Source organism: Salarias fasciatus, assembly GCF_902148845.1.
Source record: "Salarias fasciatus chromosome 7 unlocalized genomic scaffold, fSalaFa1.1 super_scaffold_4, whole genome shotgun sequence".
NCBI lineage: Eukaryota > Metazoa > Chordata > Actinopteri > Blenniiformes > Blenniidae > Salarias > Salarias fasciatus.
This window is the reverse complement of record NW_021941229.1, coordinates 25,411,369-25,431,741: the sequence shown is the minus strand read 5'-3', so window position 1 is coordinate 25,431,741 and position 20,373 is coordinate 25,411,369. Positions and strand designations below refer to the sequence as shown.

Here is a 20,373-nt window from a genome sequence, read left to right as displayed (position 1 = left end):
GCTGCCTTCAACCATCATGCTGTTCATCTACATCCAGTAACTGATACAATAGTTCTTAATGTTCTTGTGTTTTTTTTTCCTTTTCCTCCTCATCCTCATGATAAAAGCATCAGACAGTTTTTTTTGGTAAATAAAGATTTTTTTTTAATAGATTTTTGAGAAAGTAAACGAAACAAAGACATATAAATAAAAGAAAAATCAATCAAATATTGTTTGAAAATAGCTGGGAAGAAGTTTATCTTTGTTTCTTACTGTTTTTAGATCTTGTTTTTTCTCACACTATAACTAAAATTAATATATGTAGAAATACTACATCACAATACAATGCATTTATTTATTTATTCTAGTAATAATAGCATAGTTACAGCCACAATGATTAAATATATGATATATTGATTCTATTTGAATGAAATGTAAAGAAAAGGGAAGCAAAAAACAAAGAGAGATTTTAAAATATAGAAAATATATGCTGTGTAATAATAATAATTACTGCTGTCAATTTTAATCGCGATTAATCCATTGAGGCCTGCCAATTGGGTCAAAGAAAAGAACTAGAGGATAATAGTGTTTTTTCCTGACATTGGGACTGATTTATGAGGATTAGATTCTTCATTGCAATTAATCTCAACTTTAAAAAAGTTAATTGTTGACAGTTCTCCATGAATTAATCACGATTAATTGCGATCAATGCAATTAAATTGCGATCAATGCGATTAAAACTGACAGCACTAATAATAATATTAAGAATAATACAGAGTGAAAACAGTTTTTTTTTGCACATATTTATTGTTTCTCCAACTATCTCGGTTAAAAAAAAAAAACCTTGGACTTAAACTCAATCCTTTTTTCTAAAAAACACAAACATATCGATTTACACGAGGGGAGGCTGGAGGGGGGGGTCGGGGGAACCCAGCGTTCTCCTGAGATGTTAGACCAACGTTCTGGTTCCAGTCAGGCCACGGACCCGTCGCAGTGGGAGGAAGAGAGAAACGTCCCTTTACCATGAAGAATGGAATAAAACAGCGAGGGAATAAAGAGAACAGAGTATCATGCTGGCTGGGAGGAGAGGAGCAGAGCGGAGGAACAAAAGCCAACGGCTGACAGGTAACGTCCCGTCCTGAAAGAGAAGATTGACAGATGAAAAGGATAAACAGACCCGCTTCGCCCAATAATAGGAGAGCCACACTTGTGCCTCCTTGTTTTTACCTCCTTTACGTTCCTCCCTCCTCCCCTCTTCCTCCTCCTCCTCCTCCTCCTCCTCCTCGAGCCACTTTGCTTTGATTCAGCTCTGTATCTGTATTTTAAATGACTCAATTACACGGGATCCCGCGGTGAAAATTACGGATGTTTTCCACTATTTCTCTCCACTGGGACACCATGACCCCTCCCTGGCTCCAATAACCCCCCCCCCCTCCTCCTACTCCTTTTCTCTCCATCCCTCCCTCCTCTCCTCCACCTGTCCCCCTCCCCTCTGCCACAGTCGCCCACTTCCCCCCGGTAAACATCGGCTTTGCGGAGCGTATCGGCGGCTGAGAGGAAATAATAGCTAAATGGTCTTGTTTGTGAGCTCTCCGCTGACAAAGAGTGTTTTTGCAGGTAATTTTTCTGCTGTCACCACAAAACAAGCCACCAAAAAAAAAAAAAGAAGAGAAAAGAAGAGGAGCATTTCTTCAGGATGACAGCAGATGCTGTTCAAAGCCAAACAGGAGGCCGGGCGGGAATAAAAGCACATCAGCAGGGAGAGCGGCGCCCGCTGAACGAAGCAAGGCAGCGGCGTGGCACCTTTAAACCCACTGCTCGCTTTAAAAGGCGCAACCCCGAAAATCTCCTCTTCCCGGATAAAACCTCCACCTACCGCTGCGCTGCCGGGACTCGCCGAGGCGCAAAGTGCCCAGTAAGGCTTTAAGGTGGCGCCGCATTCAAGAGCCCCCTCAAGCACAACGGGCTCCATGCATACAGAAGACAAAACACACGGCGCATGCATGATTCATCAGCCCGTAAAGAGACTCTCGGAAAACAAAATCAGAGCGACCGTCCGCCGGTACTCACAAATCACACTTCCGTGGAGTGATTTCTGCTGGTTCGATGCGAATGGAGGGGAATTGGAACGTTTACAGGTGGAGGATTGACTCTTTGTTTCCTCCTCACCTGAGGCCTGCAGGACGCAGGGCCACGAGGACCGCTGCTTCACCCGTACAGACGATCAGGAGGGTTGAAGCTCCAGTTCCTGGTTCTGGTTCTCAGCTCAGACTTCAGGCTCCAGCTCTCCTTCGTCCCTGAAGCCGTCGCTCCTCCGAGGAGTTCAGCCTCATGTGACGTTTCGAGGCCTCTCGCCGCTCTACCCCTCCATCCTGCAGTTTTAAGGGTCGCATGCTGTCTGTATGTTTTACACTTCGATGTGACTCAAATAAAAACTGAACTGATTAGTGTTTCTTTTTCTGAGTAGTTTTCTCACTAAACTCACACTTCAGTACGAACAGCTGGTGTCTTAAAAATAAATGGCTGTAAAGAGGAAATCTTGAATTTATATAATTAAATCAAACATTTCCAGAACTGAATGTAAAAATAATGAAGTCTCATTAACTAATGTTTCGTTCAACGACAGGACGGATTCAGTCAACACTTATTTTTCCAGTGTTGTCAGATTTCAGAAGAAACAGCCACCTGTAAATGATTCAGCTAATAGCACTGCCTTTATTGATCACTGTGATTGATTAAGACATGCTTTGAATAACTTATGAATATTCTAATGTAGCTGACTTCAGGACAGGATTCAGGAAGCAGAACAATTATAAAATCTGATCATTGAAGATTGAAGAAGGAGTCGGATTAAATCAATTCTACTTCTTGCTACAGTTTCTCAGATGTTTTGAATTAGATATATGTGTTTTATGTGTGTTTATGTACAGAAATAACTATAGGTGTGTGTACACTTGGATATGGATGAATCTTCAAACCTTCTGGATTGTATTTTTTTAGGAAGAAGTTTCTGATTCTAATGAAAAATCCTATTCACCCTGAAATGCACACAGTTTGCGTTGTGGAGGGACGCCGAGGGAGAGAACAGCTCTGTCACGTGTTGTCGGTGTGGTCATTGAATGCATCGTGAGCCACGGCTTTGAGAAAACCTCCACAGTTTGACACAGACTGCAGGAGGAGTGGACTCAGGCTCAGCCGCTGGGGCGAGAAATGAAGCTGATCGCCTGAAGTAGGCACTGAAGCAGAAAAAAGAAAAGAATCCTCGCTCCTGCCATCATTTCAGAAAGCCATTTGCCGGGCTCGGTAATGGCGGCCGGTTAAACACCCAAACAGCCTGCGTACCCTGCGGTGTAATTCAGGCACCATCGGAAAAACATTGCATTACCGTCCATCATAACACACGCCACGGCGGCCAGATAACCAGCGGCATTAAACATTTACGGCGTCCCGGGGATCTGCCGAGAGACGGTGGAGATGGAGCGACCGGCGACCCGCCGGGGCCCTCGGCCACTCACCGGCTCGCGCCGCGGCGGATCGAAGAGCATAGTGCCAGGCGGCGGACCCCCGGGACGGGCCGGGGGGCCGGGAGAGAAATCTATTGATCCCAGATCAGCCAGGAGAGAGGAAGGCTGGGTCATGGGGCGTCGCTTCAGGAACAACCTGGATTCTAACAAAGACCGTACGAGCAGACCGCCAACACTCTGCAAAGCTCTAACACCTCCTGTATCAGAGCGTCATGACGTGCTGCAGATGAGGAAAACATGAGCATCACGCACAGGAAGAACATGCAGCTTCAACACAAGCTCCTGAAGGCGGGAGCCGAACTGAGGATCAACTCACTGTGAGACAAGAGTGCAAACCACTACGGCACAGGTTCACCTGTCTGCTGTGACTGTCGCCGACAGTATCTCACACACACACACACACACACACACACACACACACACACACACACAGAAGCATCCACGCTGCATGACTGACAGACCGAGCGCCGTCAGACAGCTGACACTCACACTCGCCGCCGATCGGCCGTTCGGTCAAATTAACCACAATTATCATGCACAACATCCCGCTCCGACGGCGGCGGGGTAATGAGCGCTCTCAGCCGACGGCCGAGGTTCAGAGGCTCAGACTTTATTTCTCTCTTACGAAGAAGAAGACGTGAATGGGGCTTTGAAGGATGTATGTCTGTGATAATTACGGGGTGGCTGGAGGTGACCGTGAGTGGTGAGTGCACCCGTCACTCAATTCAATGCCATTTACTGCTGTTCACACACACACACACACACACACACACACTTATATATATACATATATGTTTACACATACATACATAGGAGCACAGATGTTGTTCAAACCGACACGAAATCCTACAAAACGGTTCACAAGACCTGCGATAAACCTGACAAATAAAGGAAAAAAATCCCACATTACGGCTTCAGGAGGATGATATTTAATCAATATAATCATGGAATAATAAACACAGTGAATCACCTTGACCTGAATGAATCTGTCGATTTACAGCTGACATGATGAAGCGAAACCCTGCATGTTTTAATCAAACTCAGTCTCTTTGGAAAATGTCTTATTTTGTAATTGGTGCTTTATATCAAATCTGAAGTGAGCTGGGATGGGATGTAATAGTCGTTTTACCGACTGGCCTGCTGATGATGTCCAACCTGCCGGGCCTTTCAGAGCAGTGCGGTTTGAAGCGGTGGAGGCGTTGTGGACGCAGCCCGGAGTTCAGCCACTGGAGCAATGCTGTCAGAGAAACTTAATCCACTTTGGAGCAGCTTATCGATTCTTGTTAGCTTACAGACCTCATCCCAGTCAATCTGAGCGGGCGGCTCAGCTACATTTGGTTTGTAACAGGAGACGGGAGAGTCCTCGCGCTCATTAACCCTTTTAGATGGGAAACACTGAGCAGCAGGCAAAATATTTCTATTTTTCCATCAATATTTCATCGCCGGCTCAGGACAAACAAAGCCGGGGCTTTGGTCCCTAATGGGCCCATCTGTCTATAGATCTCCAGGACATCACTGTATGGGTGTCCTTTGACACCAGAAAATAGGCTTGGACATCAATGTAAACACCCCCAACACACACATACACACACACACACACACACACACACACACACGAGTGTGTCCGGCCTGATTCTGATGGTTCCTCACAGACGGACAGATGGTGCGTTGATGTTGCAGCAGATCAGGTTTCAGGAGCATGAATGAGCAGCACATGCGAGCTGGCAGGAACCCGCCAGGGTGCATGAGAGCCAGAGGGGCACGGGCTTTGATCAGCAACACACGCACACACTCACGCTCGCACTCACGCTCACACTCACACACAACAGGTGCTTCAAACTTCACTGACCACTCACTTTCCCCCTGTAAGTCACCCATAATGCCATCCATCACTTCCTGACACGATGACGCAGCAGCAAACAGACCCCTGATCGTCGCTGAGCGGCAGAGCGGACCCCGCAACCCGAACGGCTTCATATCGAACACGCAGATCACCAAACCTCCCACCTGCTCAGGTAGAACATGCAAACAGCACGCCTGAAGTTCCTCATGCGCTGCACAGTGCACGTCAGCGGCGCCGATATCGTCCTGCACCGTCTCTGAATATGAACTGTAGGAGTATAAATAATGTATCAATGGTGAGCCGGCAGACTCGCATCCTGGCCTGTAAATCCTTCATGCTAAGAGAGTGACCTCATCTTATTAGCCGAGCCCATTAGCTTTCTGCACAGGCCCCCCCGGGACCCCTCCATTAACCCCTTACCTGCTAAGTAAAGCAGCATTAAGTGAGAGGGTGAAGCTGCAGAACCAACCGGCGGGTTATTGATAAATACCTATCAGCGCTCCCGGCTCAAATCCAGCGCGAGGAGAGGAACCGATTAAAAATTCACAAATGTATTAAGCAGAAAGCAATCAAGGGATTTTTTTCTTCTTCTTTGAGTGGAAATAAAAGTGCAGATCCTCCCTTTCAGGCGGCGCGGTGTGCAGGAGCAGGGGGGAGGAAAAGCACCGGAGACATTACAGGAGCCCCCACGCCGCCCGCCGGGCTTAGGTTACACACAGACCGGCCACTCCGGCCTCTAATTGGAGGTAATTAACCCTCCTGCTCATTGTTCCCGTCTCATTGTGTTCGGAGAGGAGAGGTCGGCGGACATGCCGGGCAGATTGAATGACCGGCAGATATTCTGCTGACGGCGAGAAGACAGCGAGACGTCAGCACGCACTTTGTTCGGCTAATCACTCTCTTCTCCTTCTATCCCTCAAAATCACTGTTCATAGGTGAAAACCCTTCGATCTGTCTGTCATGAGGTCGAGACGCCGCTGAGACTCCGGGACCAGCATCGCCTGAGGAATGCCATACGACGTCTCCCCTCCAGAATGTTAAGCTTCAGGTTCTGTGAGTATTAATAACAGTTTGTCGTCAAACACTTCTTAATGTTTTATTCCTTTTAAAGTCATGATGCTCTTGGATCTCTGGCTGTCAGTAATTAGGCGATCTTTACTGTTACTGTTTCCCTAAGCTCCTGTTTACCGCTGCCTGAACCCTGAGACGCCTCAGACTTCTGTCAGGATGCCTCACTGGAACATTAGCCTGTGTTAACGGCAGCTGTGATTAGCGTTAGCAGGCTGAGGCGCCGTTTACACGACGACGTCTTGACATTAAAAACTGAAGACTTCAGCTGACGGCGCTCAGAGCCACAGAAAACGTGACTTTCCTGCACATCCACACGCTAAACTACTAACTACAATGTTTGTGGAGGTGTACCCCCAACCCCCCCTCCCCTCCACAGCTAAAAGGTGTCAGTGCTGGGAAACGGCGCGGGCCTCACGTTACAGCCCTCCCTCCGCCAGCGGAGACCCCCCGCCGGGCCTAATGGGCGACGGGGATCCTCGGACCCTTTCAGCCCTGCCAGAAGCCCCTCGGCCCCTGCTCAATTACACGGCGGGCGTCTCAGTCTTCGCCTGGTCAATTACCAGCCAGCCCCTGCATTTACTGTCGCGCACACGCAGGTTTCTGCAGGATAATCAGCGGCCGAAATTGGCCTGTTAGAACGAGGGGACGGACGGAGAGGTATTCAGATTAGCCAGTCAAGCTGAAGGGGGGGCGGGGGGGACGGGGGGGACAGCTATCCGTCTCAATCTGCCTTCAGTGGTCGGAGGGGGGAGATCGAGGTGACCTTTCAGCGCCGTCTCCGGGAAGACATGATCCTGTGGAATTTTACAGACGCCGTCGGCGAAACGCGCTCGCTTCACAAACTGACGTTCACATGGCAGCTCGATCATTCGGTTTATTCAACCTTTGAGTCATCGAGAAGAAATCCCTGTTTGGGGATAAAGCAAAGAGTGTGAGGCGGCGGAACGAGCTCGGAAACCAGAAAAGAGCTGCTGTCTCTCTCCTCATTAAGACCCCGTTTACACAACAACGTTCTCAAGCGAAAATGGAAAACTCCCACAGAGTTTCGGGTGTCTGTTTACACGACGACGCAGCTCGGAAAACTGAAAACGCAACTTTTTGAAAATGGTCCAGCTGTGGTAAAACCATAGAGAGTTTATAAAAATGGGCAAAACTTACATGACGTCCCTCATAGCGCCCTGACTTCCTGTGTGTTGATTTGAGCAGGACGTCTCCATATTGAACATTTAAAACTGAATGTAAATGTGATTGGCCCAGCCTGTCATGTGACCACATCACGTGGACAGAGGAGGCGCTGTGATTGGGCGATTCATGCAAAACTTTAACTCATAAAATGAACAGATGAATTATGTGAAAAGAGTCTGGTGAAGCCATCATGGTTGAAGAAACTACTGACAGAGATCAAAACATGTTTATGTTTATTTGCACTCTGAAATTCGGCATTTTTGAAGCCAACATCATCTCCCCCTGCTGGAATTTCCCCGGAATTACAGCTTTTATCTTTACGTTTTACCAGCGCAGGTCGGCGCTTGGTCCAGACGCTGTCAGTGTTTACAGCGTGTTGTTCGCTGCAGCATGTCCGAGTGGTTCCTTGACAAAAACAAGCAACAGCGCCAACTAGTGGCCTGGCATGATAACGACGTTGGTTTCAGCGTTTACTTGAAACGTCGTCGTATAAACGGGGTCGACGGTTGGCTTAGTTTTCCACGAGCCGTCTGTCGGCTGATTTTGATCTCAGCTGGTTCGTTGCCTCCTTTAGTCATTATTCGTTCAACTAAATTGAAAGAAAGCACGAGTTTCCTTTCCAAGTTTCTTTATTTGACTGAAACCAGCTAATTCCTCTAATCCAGGACTAATTCCCGGCAACCAGCCCCTCACTGGGGCTCAGCTGACTCGTTTGGGAAACTCGTCTCACGTTGCAGCCGCTGTCCTCTCCCGGCTCCCCGGCCAGGTAGGAGCGCCGGCCGACACCTGACCGAGGGAATTAATCATCCTTGACCCCGGACCAATTACCCCTCATTACCCGCTGAGCGTCCACCTCTCCGGGGAGGGACTGGCAACAATAGCGCGACATGAAAGTCGGCGGGCGGCGTCACGGGGCCGGGCGCTAATGGACGCTCGGCGCGCGGCTCCCACGTCTCGCCGGGAGGCCGGGTCAAGTAACCTTCAAGTCCCTGTCACTCTCCGGCGGCGCACCTACAAAGGGCGCCATTGTTCGGGATCGAGAGTCCGTGACCTCTCAAGATGAGGAGCAGAAGCCACGGCGGCGGCGGCGAGAGGGCGGCGGAGTCGGAAATAAAGGAGCGAACGGACAGAAGGAAATGAGCCGCTTTTCCACTTTCTAACCTCACACCTGTCAGAGGGAAACGTATTTATGGATCACTTCTTTCTCTATATGGCGTCAATACTTTTCCATTACACACACACACACACACACACTCACTGCTTATTTTTATCATTTTTCCATCCATGTTTCAAACCCTGCAAATGAGTCAAACTTCTAATTGCTTCACACTTCTTAAACGTCTCCATTTACCATTTTTATAACTGGATTAAAAAAAGCAACTCAAAATATCCAAATATGAAAACTGATCAATTTCACTTCAGTATTTGCAGAGTAACGGCAGACCTTGATAAATGTTAATATGACCTGAATGGATTAAAAAAAATGAACACTAAATAGCTTTAATGCAGTTTGACACAAAAGTAGACTTTTTGATAATCCTAATTTCAAACAATTAAAAATAATATTAAATACAAATATTTTTAAATGACCAATTTAAAAGAGACAACAGAATCCGTCCTCCAGACATGCAAGTCTCAGTTTATGTGATTGAAAAGGAGTCGGAGGAAGAATAAACTTATTCTGAGTCGCTGTAACAGATACTCCAGTTAATGAAGCCTTACTGATGCTTCACGGTTTTTTTTTTTGCTAATGAATGATTCAAGGAAATGAAACTTGTCAAGTATTTAATCACACTTGCTAATTAAATCTGTAAAAATAAGAGTTTTTGATCAAAAAACGGCTTGTTCCTAGGAAAAGTAACTTGTGTCTTATTACATTGATGAAGGTGTTTTAATAATCTGCACCAACTATTCATCCTGATGCAGAAACCTGCAGAACACATGATGTACTGAAAAAGAGCTTTTGATGACAGGAAGTGCCATGAATGTCCGTGTTTTCAGCCTTTCTGCCGTTACCGTGTGGACAGACGACGTTCTGAAAACGTCGCCGTGTAAACGCTGAAGGAAAACGATGCATTTTCATCTGAAATGTGGTGCAAACGGAACCTGAGAAGACGACGCTAATCCCTGATTTCGCCTGCTAACGCTAACCGCAGCCACTCCTGAAACAGGCTGGGGTTAAAGTGAGGCGTCCCGATGGAAATCCATGATCTCTGACACCGTTTCAAGCGAAAACATGGTTTTCAGTCGTGATGAGGCAGAAATAACCCCGTGTTGCTCTTTGTCTTTAAATGCCCCCCTCCCCCCTCCTGCTCCCTGTGAGGAGACCCCCTGCTGGGCAGTGGAATATACATATGTGACAAATTGGTTTTCCTTCCATCTGACTGCTGCCATTTGAGCGCCGAGGCGGCGTCACGTGCTCTGCTCCGGCCGGCGAGATGCTCCCGCTTCATCTGCATATTCTAAACACGATCCGGGACCCTCGGACTTAAACAGGCAGGCGTTAATAACCCGGCGGCGAGCCAGAAGACAGGAGCTGCCAGCGCATTCAGGCCAAACAACGCCAAACACGGTTCAGCACCTTTATTCTGAGAGCTGCGTCTTAAAACACAAGGTTTAAACATGCCAGGCCTCCTCGCCCACCCCTCTGCAGTTTAGCTAATGTAAGTAAAACTGTAAGAACACAACATGTAGACAAAGAGAGGCACAAAAAATGGAGTGGAAAAAAAAATTACGATGAGGGGGGGCGATGGTGCCGTTCAGTTTTTGGGGCTGGATAAGCCCTGCAGACGGTGGTACTCCCTCAACCTGAGGTGGAGACGGACAGAAGGGGACGGGTCAGTCAGCACGCCGTTTCAAACCGCCATGGCGGCGAGGGAACGAGCGCTCACCTGACGGCGTTGATCCTGATGAAGCCGGAGGCGTCGCAGGGGTCGTAGTCGCCCTGCTTGTCCATGCTGAGGAGGAGAAGTCAGAGAAAGAAGGAAGCGAGTTTAAAGCAGGACGTCAACAGGAGACAGGTTCACGAACAACGTTTTCAAGTGGAAACAGAAAGGCTCTGTGATCGTGAGAACGGCGCTCAGGGCCACTGGAATCGCAGCTTTTTGAAGACCTTCCAAATTTCTGGAACCCAAACGCAGAAACGATGCGTTTTCACCTGAAACGTTGTCGTGTAAATAAAAATCTACACGATGACACCAAACAGACAAACTTGTCCATCAACCAGTCAGTTCAGCGTCACGGAACAGATGTTTATGATTATATGTCAAAAATACAATATGAGTGAGTTCAGAGTGATTTCAATCAGCTGTGCTTCACTGACATTTTAAAATCTAACGCTGAATCTGAACACTGCTGAAGGAGATTAAATCACTCATTTTACGTGACATATCTTTATATCCGTCGAATTTCATCCAGTAAAAACTGTTACTGCCAATATATTGATTTATCACATGTAATGTGCTTAAGATCATTGGTTTCTGATTATGTTGGGATTGAACTTGCTTGAAGATAAAATGTAAATGAATTCACTCATGTTTGCAGACATAAACCACAAACTTCTCTCTTCTATTCTTTTCTTAATCTAATCTGATCGTGCAGTTTTTACAGGCAGATCGCTGAACATTTCAGATTATATTTCAAACTCTCTGTCCAATTGTTTCCTGGCACCGACACATGGGAGACCCTCATCTTAACGCTCCTGTTTGCACTTAACTTCTTAAAACACACAAAATAAACTACATCCGGTAATGTGATCACATACCTCATGCTGGTTCCTAAAGCCTAAAATGAAACATGAGCATCCATCAGGTTTGTTGCTCCTGATGCTGCGACTCAATGCACCACCTGGTGGTCAAAACTGGAATCTCAGCACCAGACAGAATGAGGCTAATTGGTTCATCAACGCAACACACAATCCTCTGAAACACCTGCGCTGTTTGTGTCTCTTTTGTCCGATTTTCCAGGCGAGGCTGAAATAAGCTACAGAAACTCCTCGTACGGCTCGGCTGCTCGGGAGACGCTCGTGCTCCCAAACTGATCGAACTGTTTGGCGTCGCGGCGGCAAACACGGGCGCCGGCGACAACAACAGGGATAACTGGATCATTGATAAGCTGCTCCTTTGAAATAACGCCGCCATCGATTTTCCTGTGAAGGCTCTTTTGGAGCGCCGCTCGTCCCGGATGATTGAGAATCAATGGCGGAGAATGAAAAGACGCACGAGCGCACAAAAGATGCAGGTAACTTCTTTAAAAACAACCCCATTATATCAACTGTGAGCTGAGTGTTGAGACGATTTTGTAATCTGATGTTTGTCTCTCTAGTTCATCCACTTCTTCGGGAGAGGAAATGAAAAAGCGGCGTGCCGAATCTATAAGTTGTGGGGAAGCTCGTCCTTCCAGCGTGTTGTGGAGACATTTCTTCTTAGTGCGGCGCACAAAGAGCGCCCTGCGCCGCGTAATTACAGCAGTTTCTACCTGCAGAGTTTAATACACTCCCTTACCGAGCGCTCTCCTCCCCGTGACACCCCCGGCTTGCCGCGGACGGCTTGCACTCATTCTTCAGAAGCACTTAGCAAAAGAGGAAATTGCCAACAAATGATAGGATAAACACGATAAAAAGAAAGGCAGACAACTAAATCATCAACTCTCAATACACGGCTCCCTGCCCGGCACCTGAACGCCATTATGAAGTGAGCGGCCACAAAGAATATGGCACTCCGAGTGTGTGTGTGTGAGTGAGTGTGTGTGTGTGTGTGTAAGCCTGTGATTGTGTATTCTTTTAAAGAAACCCTGCAGTCTAATTGAGAGCGACGCCAGCCGGGAGCAAGGAGGGTGACATTTCTGTCTCAGATGGGTGCGGCGGCGGCGGCCGTGTTACCACTGTGTTAATGACGCCGTTTACCGAGGCCCGCCGAGAGCCAACAGGATGTCAGCGGGGGGCTCGGGCCTAATCTGCTCTGTGTGTGTGTGTGTGTGTGAGAGTGTGTGTGTGCTCACAATTGTGTCAGGTTTTCATAAAGTGACAAATAGGTGTGTGTGTTTGTGTGTGAGCGCTGCCTTCAGGTGTATCGCTGTCGGCTGAGTGTGTGTGTGTGTGTCCGTGGTCGGCACTGAGGATGTTGGGATATTATAAAACATCAGTTATTGGAAGAACCGGGAAGATGAGCGGCGCCGTGCAGCACGGCACACCTGAACACGACTCGTCTTCACAAGAAGCGTCCAGTCTGGTGAAAACCCTTTAAAGCTTCCCCTGTTGGACAGAGGCTCGGTTTCTCTGCACATTTCAGAAGATTCAGACGATTTTATTCTCCACAAGTCAAAAGAGACATAAAAGACTTTCATTCTCTCATTTCAACAGTCAGTCACCAGGAGCTGCACCAACAGGCACCATAAATAACCCAAGTTAGGCTCCGTTCATACAAAGTTTCAGGTGAAAACTTGTCGTTTTTGGGATTTCATTTCAGGAGAGTTTTGCGTTTACACTGCAACATTTTGAAAACGATGCCCGTTTCCATAGAAACGAAAGAAACACTGAAAACTATGTGGTTAGAATGAAAAAGGCTCAAAACAGAGACTGTTACCTTTAAAACTGCTAAGTCCAGGACAATCTGGACCGGGACCACGTGGACCGGGACCAGGACAAACCGGACTGGGAGTCATGACACTCTGTTCTTATTGTCCGTCTACTGAGCATGTGCAGTGCAACTGTAGTCGAGGTGCGCACGCACAGAAGCAGCGTATCAGAGAAACAGTTTCTTTAACCTCATTTGGGAGCCGTTTTCAAAACATCACTTTCCCTCACTCCGACAACAAAAAGTTTTCAGTTCTCATTTGAAAACGTCACTTAAACAAGGTCTCAATTTGAAAGAATACTTCTAAAACATATCAGAAAACTAGTTCAGAACTCTTTTTTATGAACAAAACTTCTGACAGCGCCATCTGGTGGTCTGGCATGCTAACTACATTTTTCAAACCGTGTAAACGTGAAAGTTTTCTGAAACTAAAACTCAAAACGAAGCGTTTTCACTTGGAACGGGGAATAAATCCTTTATGCTTTGACATATGTGATGCTGGAATTCGTGTGTGTGTGTGTGTGTGTGTGTGTGTGTAAAATGAGCTCCTTTACGAGGAGCCTCTGCTCCATCTGTCCGTGGCCTGGAGGACTTTGGGATGAAACACTTTGCTGCACAGATGCGTCGCCGCAGCAGGATTATGAGCATCGAACCTCTAGAGAAGACGACAACAAACTCTCATCGGAGGAGTTCTGCTGCTCTGCTTTCTGAGCTACACTGATGGATTTTGGAGACTGGAACTGAAATAAAGGACAGATTTGTAGAGGATCTGCACGAATGTTTTAGAATCTCTGAGGAGATGCTGAGAAAACTGGTCGATCCGTGTATCAGAGAAAATGCAGCTTCATTATAAAACTGTCAGTCAGGCCTTTTGTAGTGTGGTTGGGATGCAAATGAAACCGAGTCAATGTGGATCCCAGACTGGGAATTAGTTTGGAGTGAAGCTGTAATCTAATGGCAAATGACAAATTTACACATTTTTCACTTGTTAAATATCATTGTTACTTTTCCATTTTACAGTGTATTTAATCAAAACTGAAAATGAAAAACTTCTGTTGCATCTTGGTTCCATTCCATTCCAATGTTCAGGTTTGTTTCTAAGAGTCTGAATGAGATCTAAAGAGGAAGATTCAAGAGTTCAGGAGTGGTTTATAACAGTCAGTTCATCAGTCCAGTGGCCAGTTCACATTTAATCCTTTAGAGTTTCTCAAAAAAGACAATTAAATGCAAATAATAATGAGCCTTTAATCAGAAAACTGATGTGCTCCGACACTGTAATGGTTATTTTGGAAGGAACGAAATAACCTGTTGACCTCACAGAGTCCAGGTCTGTCTCAGAGTTTAAGAAATGACTTTTTCTGTTGCTTTCCCCTTGAAAGGACACTAAAGCGTTATAAAATCAGACAGTGGTTCATCACAGAGACCAAACCGAGGGCAGGGGAGGTTAACAGAGCTGAATGAGGCCAGTTCAAGTGCAGTTTCATCTCCGTTTCTCTCTCTTTCCCCTCGCACAGCACAACCGCTGCACTCGCCCTATTGATTTTTGTATTTCCTGGCTCCTCCGCTGCCAAACCAGTGTGAGAAACTGAAAGGCCGCCTGTGTGAGGAGCTTTTTTCTGCCTGCCTCTCTCTGACCCGCTTAACTACCATGACACCCCGCTACTCCAGGCCTGAAAGCCCAGCGAAATCACCTCTCTGCCTCAGAACACCATTAGCTCCCTGACTCTAGGGTACGAGCTGCAGCGTGTGTGTGCGTGTGTGTGTGTGTGTGTGTGTGTGTGGTGAGACTCAGCCATATGGAGAGGTTTTACTTTGGTCAGTGTTGAGCCAGCCCAGAGGGCACCAGGGGTCAAACTCCTGAACAAACCCACTGTTAGCACTGCTCAGAGGCCGTGTGTGTGTGTGTGTGTGTGTGTGTGTGTGTGTGTGTGTGTGTGTGTGTGTGTGTGTGAGAGAAGAGTGGGTTCAGTGTCTGGATGTGGATTTCTGTCAACATGCGGAACAGCTGCAGCGCCTCCTCGGCCTTGGCCCCGCCCCCCCTCCTTGGCCCCGCCCCCCCGGCTCACCTGACCAGCTCCTCGTTGTACAGGGACTTGGGAGACTCCCGTCCCAGCAGGTACACCTGGCCCTTGAAGACGGACAGCTGGACCGTGCCCTCCACGTTCTCCTGGGACTTCTGGATGCAGTGTCGGACGAAGTCGCACTCCGGACTGTACCAGAACCCTGCCAGGCAGACAAACGCCTCATGATACCACAATCTAAACCGACCACAGACCTGTCAATAGGGAAAAAATGTAATTATGATCAATTAAAAAAGTGGGAAATGAAGAAAAATCTAATCAGTTTTTTTTTTATTTTGCTTGAAATATGCCTAAAATGTATTTTATTTTCCATCGGTTGGTTGTCTGGAGGGTCTGAGTGTGAAGAGAGTCCGGATGTCATTGACGAGATTCTTCTTCTTCGCTTCCATCGCAGGTGGAGCCGTCGCCGCCCTCCATGCCTCGCAGACAGATGGGGCGGGTGTGTGTTCGTTCAGGGGTCGGACCCGCCCCGCTCGGCGGGGGTCCTGCTCTCAACGGGGGGGGGGGGGGGGGGGGGGGGGGGCGACCCGCGCCTCGCCGCCCGGTCGGGTTCAAAGACGCGATCCTTCCCTCCGCAGCCGAGGCCACGTCTGATCACAGATCAGGCTCTACTGCAGTGGCGTTTCCTGCACCTCCGCAGCAGTTCAGTGAGGAAAAGTGAAGAGAATCTGGACGAGAGGAAGCAGATTACGGTGGAAGAAAACTCTTGTATTGTTTAAGACTCATCAGCGACTGGAGGGATTTGAGATTATTTCTGCCAAAGGAGGTGAAGACATGAGGAGAAGCTTTTCATGAAATCCTGTCATGAAAATCTATTTCTATTTATTGGTTTGATTTTCATTTAGTTTCTTTGCATTTATCATATTTCTACACATTTAAATCTATTTCTTATTCTATTATTTAGTTATTTCAACAGCTGTTTCGCTGTTAGCCTTCCTAATGATTTGTTTGTATTTCCTGTTCGTGAATTAACCATTTAGTTTGTTTTATTCTGCCTCATAATATTTTTTTTTTATCCAATTTATTTGATTTTTTTTTTTTTTTGCACTTCTCAGACTTGTATGAAAACGTGCTTTATCATTAGCGTCTGATTTAACTCAGTTCATATTTACTTCACCTTCACACCGATGGCCTCAAACTGACTGGAGTCATTTCAGCGGCGGTCGGCGTCCCGGTGTCTGGAGCGTATCCGTGCTGCGCTGCTCTGACTGGCCTTCATTAGTTTAATTGCCGGCGGTTTTCAGGTGAGCCGCTCAGTAAACAGATGCAGGACAGGTGGGTTGTTAACATAAGCTCCGCTACCAGCCGCCTGCTATCAGCAGAGTTATTAATGATTTAAACCCACAATGGGTTTAATCTCTGCCCTGCTTCTGAAGGTAGCACCTTCCTGTGTGTGTGTGTGTGTGTGTGTGTGTGTGTGTGTGTGTGTGCGCTCTCCGTCTCTGGAGGGTATAACTGAGGCAGCAGAGTCGTCAGTCTGTAATGGCGCTGATCCTATTATGTGGACGGAGGTGCAGGGGACTGGAGACCGAGCAGAAGGGAGGATTAAGATACCTGAGCCAAGAAAAGCTCACACGCACGCGCCCGCGTGCACAAGCACGCACGCACACGCACACGCACATGCAAATGCACAGAACAGAGGGATATGGACGACTTCTCTACACGGAAATAAGAAGAACAAACCAAAGTTTCTCTTTAATCAGCAGAAACTAACATTTTCAGTCTATCAGTCATGAGAAGGTGAACTGTTACCGTTGTAGACGAGTTCGGAGAACTTGACGGAGAGTCCCTGCTTGATCCGGCGGACCTCTTTGTCCATGGTGAAGGTCTCGATGTCCAGATGTGCCTGCAGCAGGATGGTGCCTCCCGGCGTTTCATAGATTCCTGTTCATCAACACAGAGGAAACCAAACAGGGCTGGCGGTGAGCCAAGCACTGAATTTAACCCATCGAACTCATAGTTAACCGCAGTGAGGGTCAAAGGTCATGCTTGGAACTATGCAGTGGCAACCTGTCCACTGTGGGACTCGAACCTGCGACCATCACTTGACAACTCAGCTACTATAAACTACCGCTAAAATTACAACAACCACGACTTCAAACTACTTCTACTCGTGCAACTTAGCTATTACGACTTTAACAAGTAATATTACTATGATAACTAATACCTCTACAACTACAGGAACTACTGCCGACTACTGCAAACAGTTTTTACCACCCTAACTAGTACTTTCATTATTTTTACTGGTTCAAATATTCCAACTAAATCTGCACCGATTCAACTAGTTTTTACTGTAGTGGTCCATGTAGTCGTAGTTACAGTGATACTAGTAGCAGTAGTGGTGGTGGTAGTAACAGTCGTAATGTAGTAGTGCTAGTAGATGCAGTAGTAGTGGTACGAATAGCGGTTATACCAATAGTAGTAGTGGCAGTAGTACTTGCAGTAGGTGCGGTGGTAGTAGTGGTGGTCGTGCAGTAGTACTAGTAGTGGTGGCAGAAGAAGCTCTAACACTGAAGTATTCATGGCTGGACTTCTTGGAGTTGTGAGCACTTTTAGTACTAAAAATGCTGTTGTAGTTGTGGTAGTTTGCTGTAGTTACATCCCTGTTTCCCTTTAAGACAACCCAGAATTCCAAACACACACCTCCTCCTCACACACTTTCCCTTCCTCTGTGTGTGTGTGTGTGTGTTACTATTCTAAACTAAACTACTAATTTTCATTTCAGTAAAGAAGAGCTTCACTGAAATGCAGCGTTTCCGCCTCCTCTCTGCTGGCACTCGGCCTCGCGGCGGGATTATCCGTCCGTCAGCCGGCCGACTGACTGACAGGCCTTCACACCGATTAGGGAACCTGGATGAGCCTGTCCGGGCTAAATGACAGGGTAGGAGGCCCCCGCCGGCCCGCAGTCTGGACCGCGGCTCTGCCTACCCTGCAATTTACCCCCTCCGGACCGGGAGGGAGGGGCGGGCCGCCCAGGGAAGATGAAGTCCCTGACAGGAGAAATGAAGCTGTCAGCCGCACGTCACCTAAAACAAAGGAAGGTAGGGCCGAGCGCCGCCAGCCTCGCCTGGCAGTACGGCCCGGGAGCCGGCCGCCTTCCTCATCGCTGACATCCGTTTTTAAGGAGCGCCGAAATGGCGAGAGCGTCGTTTCCCCGCTCGGCCGACTGTTCCTCGTGTCACCTGTCACTTTCAACAATGACCCCACTTTCCACACGCAAAGCGCAGAAATGAGATTTCACTGCAGGAAACAGCAGAGTGCCAGATTTCCCCTCCTCTTCCGTCTGATCGCGACTACAAAGCTCTTTTTCACAAGTCTGTGTTCATGCTGGACGTGTGTGTGTGTGTGTGTGTCTTGATTAGTTGGTGTGGAGATGTTTTTTGATCTGAATGAGATTTCTGAAATATGTGTGTATAATCCATTAACAATACAAGTTTTCTTCTCCCTGTGTGTATTTCCTGTAAAGACCAGTCAACGTCTCGCACTTCAGCTGGACGTTGACGGACGGACGTCACTTTTCTCTGACCTCCGTTTTCATTTTTCTTCCAGTGGTTCAGACGTTCGGGCTGCTTTAAGTTGAGGAATGTTACAGTTCAGTCACGGTTGTCATATTTTTGATGAAGCAATTTCATAGACATGAGTTGACACAACATTGTTTGCAAATAAACAAAATTATCATACGAGTGTTTTTGGTAGTTGCTTCCTCAAAATGTTGCTTCAGTGTTTGGACATTTACTTGAACTTTATCTTCAATTTTAAGTTGCAAAACTTCCACTTGAAGTGTGATTAGTGGGAACGTCATCAGGACATGTTTTAATATTTCTGATTGATCCTATTTCATGGATTTGAGTTGCAGCTGATCACAGTTCTAAACCTTTGTCAAGGCATTTTGATTTGCGATTCATGATTAAAAAGTTTTCAAATAAACTGAACTTTCAAGGAGAAACCTGATACAAGTTTTAAAATGATCTAAAGTGAAACTAAGACCGTTTCATGACAAGTTTTAAAAAATAAACTGATTGCTTTGTCATATCGCTGCATAAGGCTGTGTGTTCAAGAAGAAGCAGTACAGTTCGGCCTGCCAGTCTTTCTAAAGGGCAAAGAAAACCCACAAATACCTGCCATTAACAGCCAAAACCCACTGAATGTACCGAGATGGATTCAAGACGGATTCATTTCCAGAGCCTTAAAGGAACATTCTAATCTCAACAGACTCAAAACAAACATTACGTGTGCACGAAGAGCGCTGTGCACGCCGAAGGCCGATGCTTCGGGAGTGAAAGGGTTAATCTCATGGAACCTGTTGAGCCGATCTGCGCTCCCGGCCTGACCCAGATGTGAAAACGGATCAGTATTTACTCTGCGCCGCCGGGGGAAACGCAGCTTAGCGGCGCTGCTAATTGTGCGAATCCTGAGCGGGACGCCACCTGAGACCCGGCGGCTCGTGGCTCTTTTTGGCCGTCCCGCCCCGCAGAGGGCGCGGAGGGACGCGTCCGCCGCCTCCATCAGATAAACGAGTTAAAACTGCTCGGCTTAAGTCCTCCAAAGGAGAGCGAGCTTAACGGCGAGCGGCAGACAATGAAACGCTATCTGGCCGAGCGTTAGCCGGGCTTAAAGAGCCAAGTCTTCAGTGTTTTTGGAGGTCTTGATCTTTCATACAGCGGCCGGCGGTACGCTGGCCACGCTGCAGGCCTGCAGGGCGTCGCCGCAGGAGTCCTCCCCCGTTCCCTCAGACTCTTCACACAAACCGTTAGTTCAGCAAACGGCAAGAAACTCATGTCAACAAACAGATAAAGATCTTAAAGAGGCCTTAAAACGACAGTGACAATACTTCCACCTGAAACGGCTTCTGGCTGACGATTATTCATAAAAGTGAACATTTCATGGAGGTTAGGAAAGTCACAGTACCTGGTTTTCCATTAAACAAACCTTCTGGAGCGCCGCTTTACTGCTGCAGTCTGATTCCAGTAAAACGAGCTCGTCTTGACAGAGATCAAGCAGGCAGAAGATGAAATTAATTTATTATTTTCTACAAATATCTAACAGAAAAGCTATTTTTTCTACTGGGAAGTTGGAGCTTTCCCGCTCTCCGGTAACCCTTGAACGCATCATGAGGC

At 47.3% G+C, this 20,373-nt stretch overlaps 1 protein-coding gene across 1 annotated transcript in view; it reads right to left on the bottom strand.

Moving 5' to 3' along the window:
• Positions 1-10,170: 10,170 nt before the first annotated feature.
• Positions 10,171-20,373, bottom strand: part of ass1 (argininosuccinate synthase 1) — a 38,446-nt gene continuing 28,243 nt past the window's right edge. The window contains exons 12-15 of the mRNA XM_030085320.1: positions 17,009-17,140; positions 15,242-15,398; positions 10,494-10,559; positions 10,171-10,410 (exon numbers count right to left, since the gene is read on the bottom strand). Of these exons, the coding sequence (XP_029941180.1) occupies positions 10,362-10,410; positions 10,494-10,559; positions 15,242-15,398; positions 17,009-17,140 (404 nt within the window). The 3' untranslated portion in view covers positions 10,171-10,361. The remainder of the gene's footprint in view (positions 10,411-10,493; positions 10,560-15,241; positions 15,399-17,008; positions 17,141-20,373) is intronic.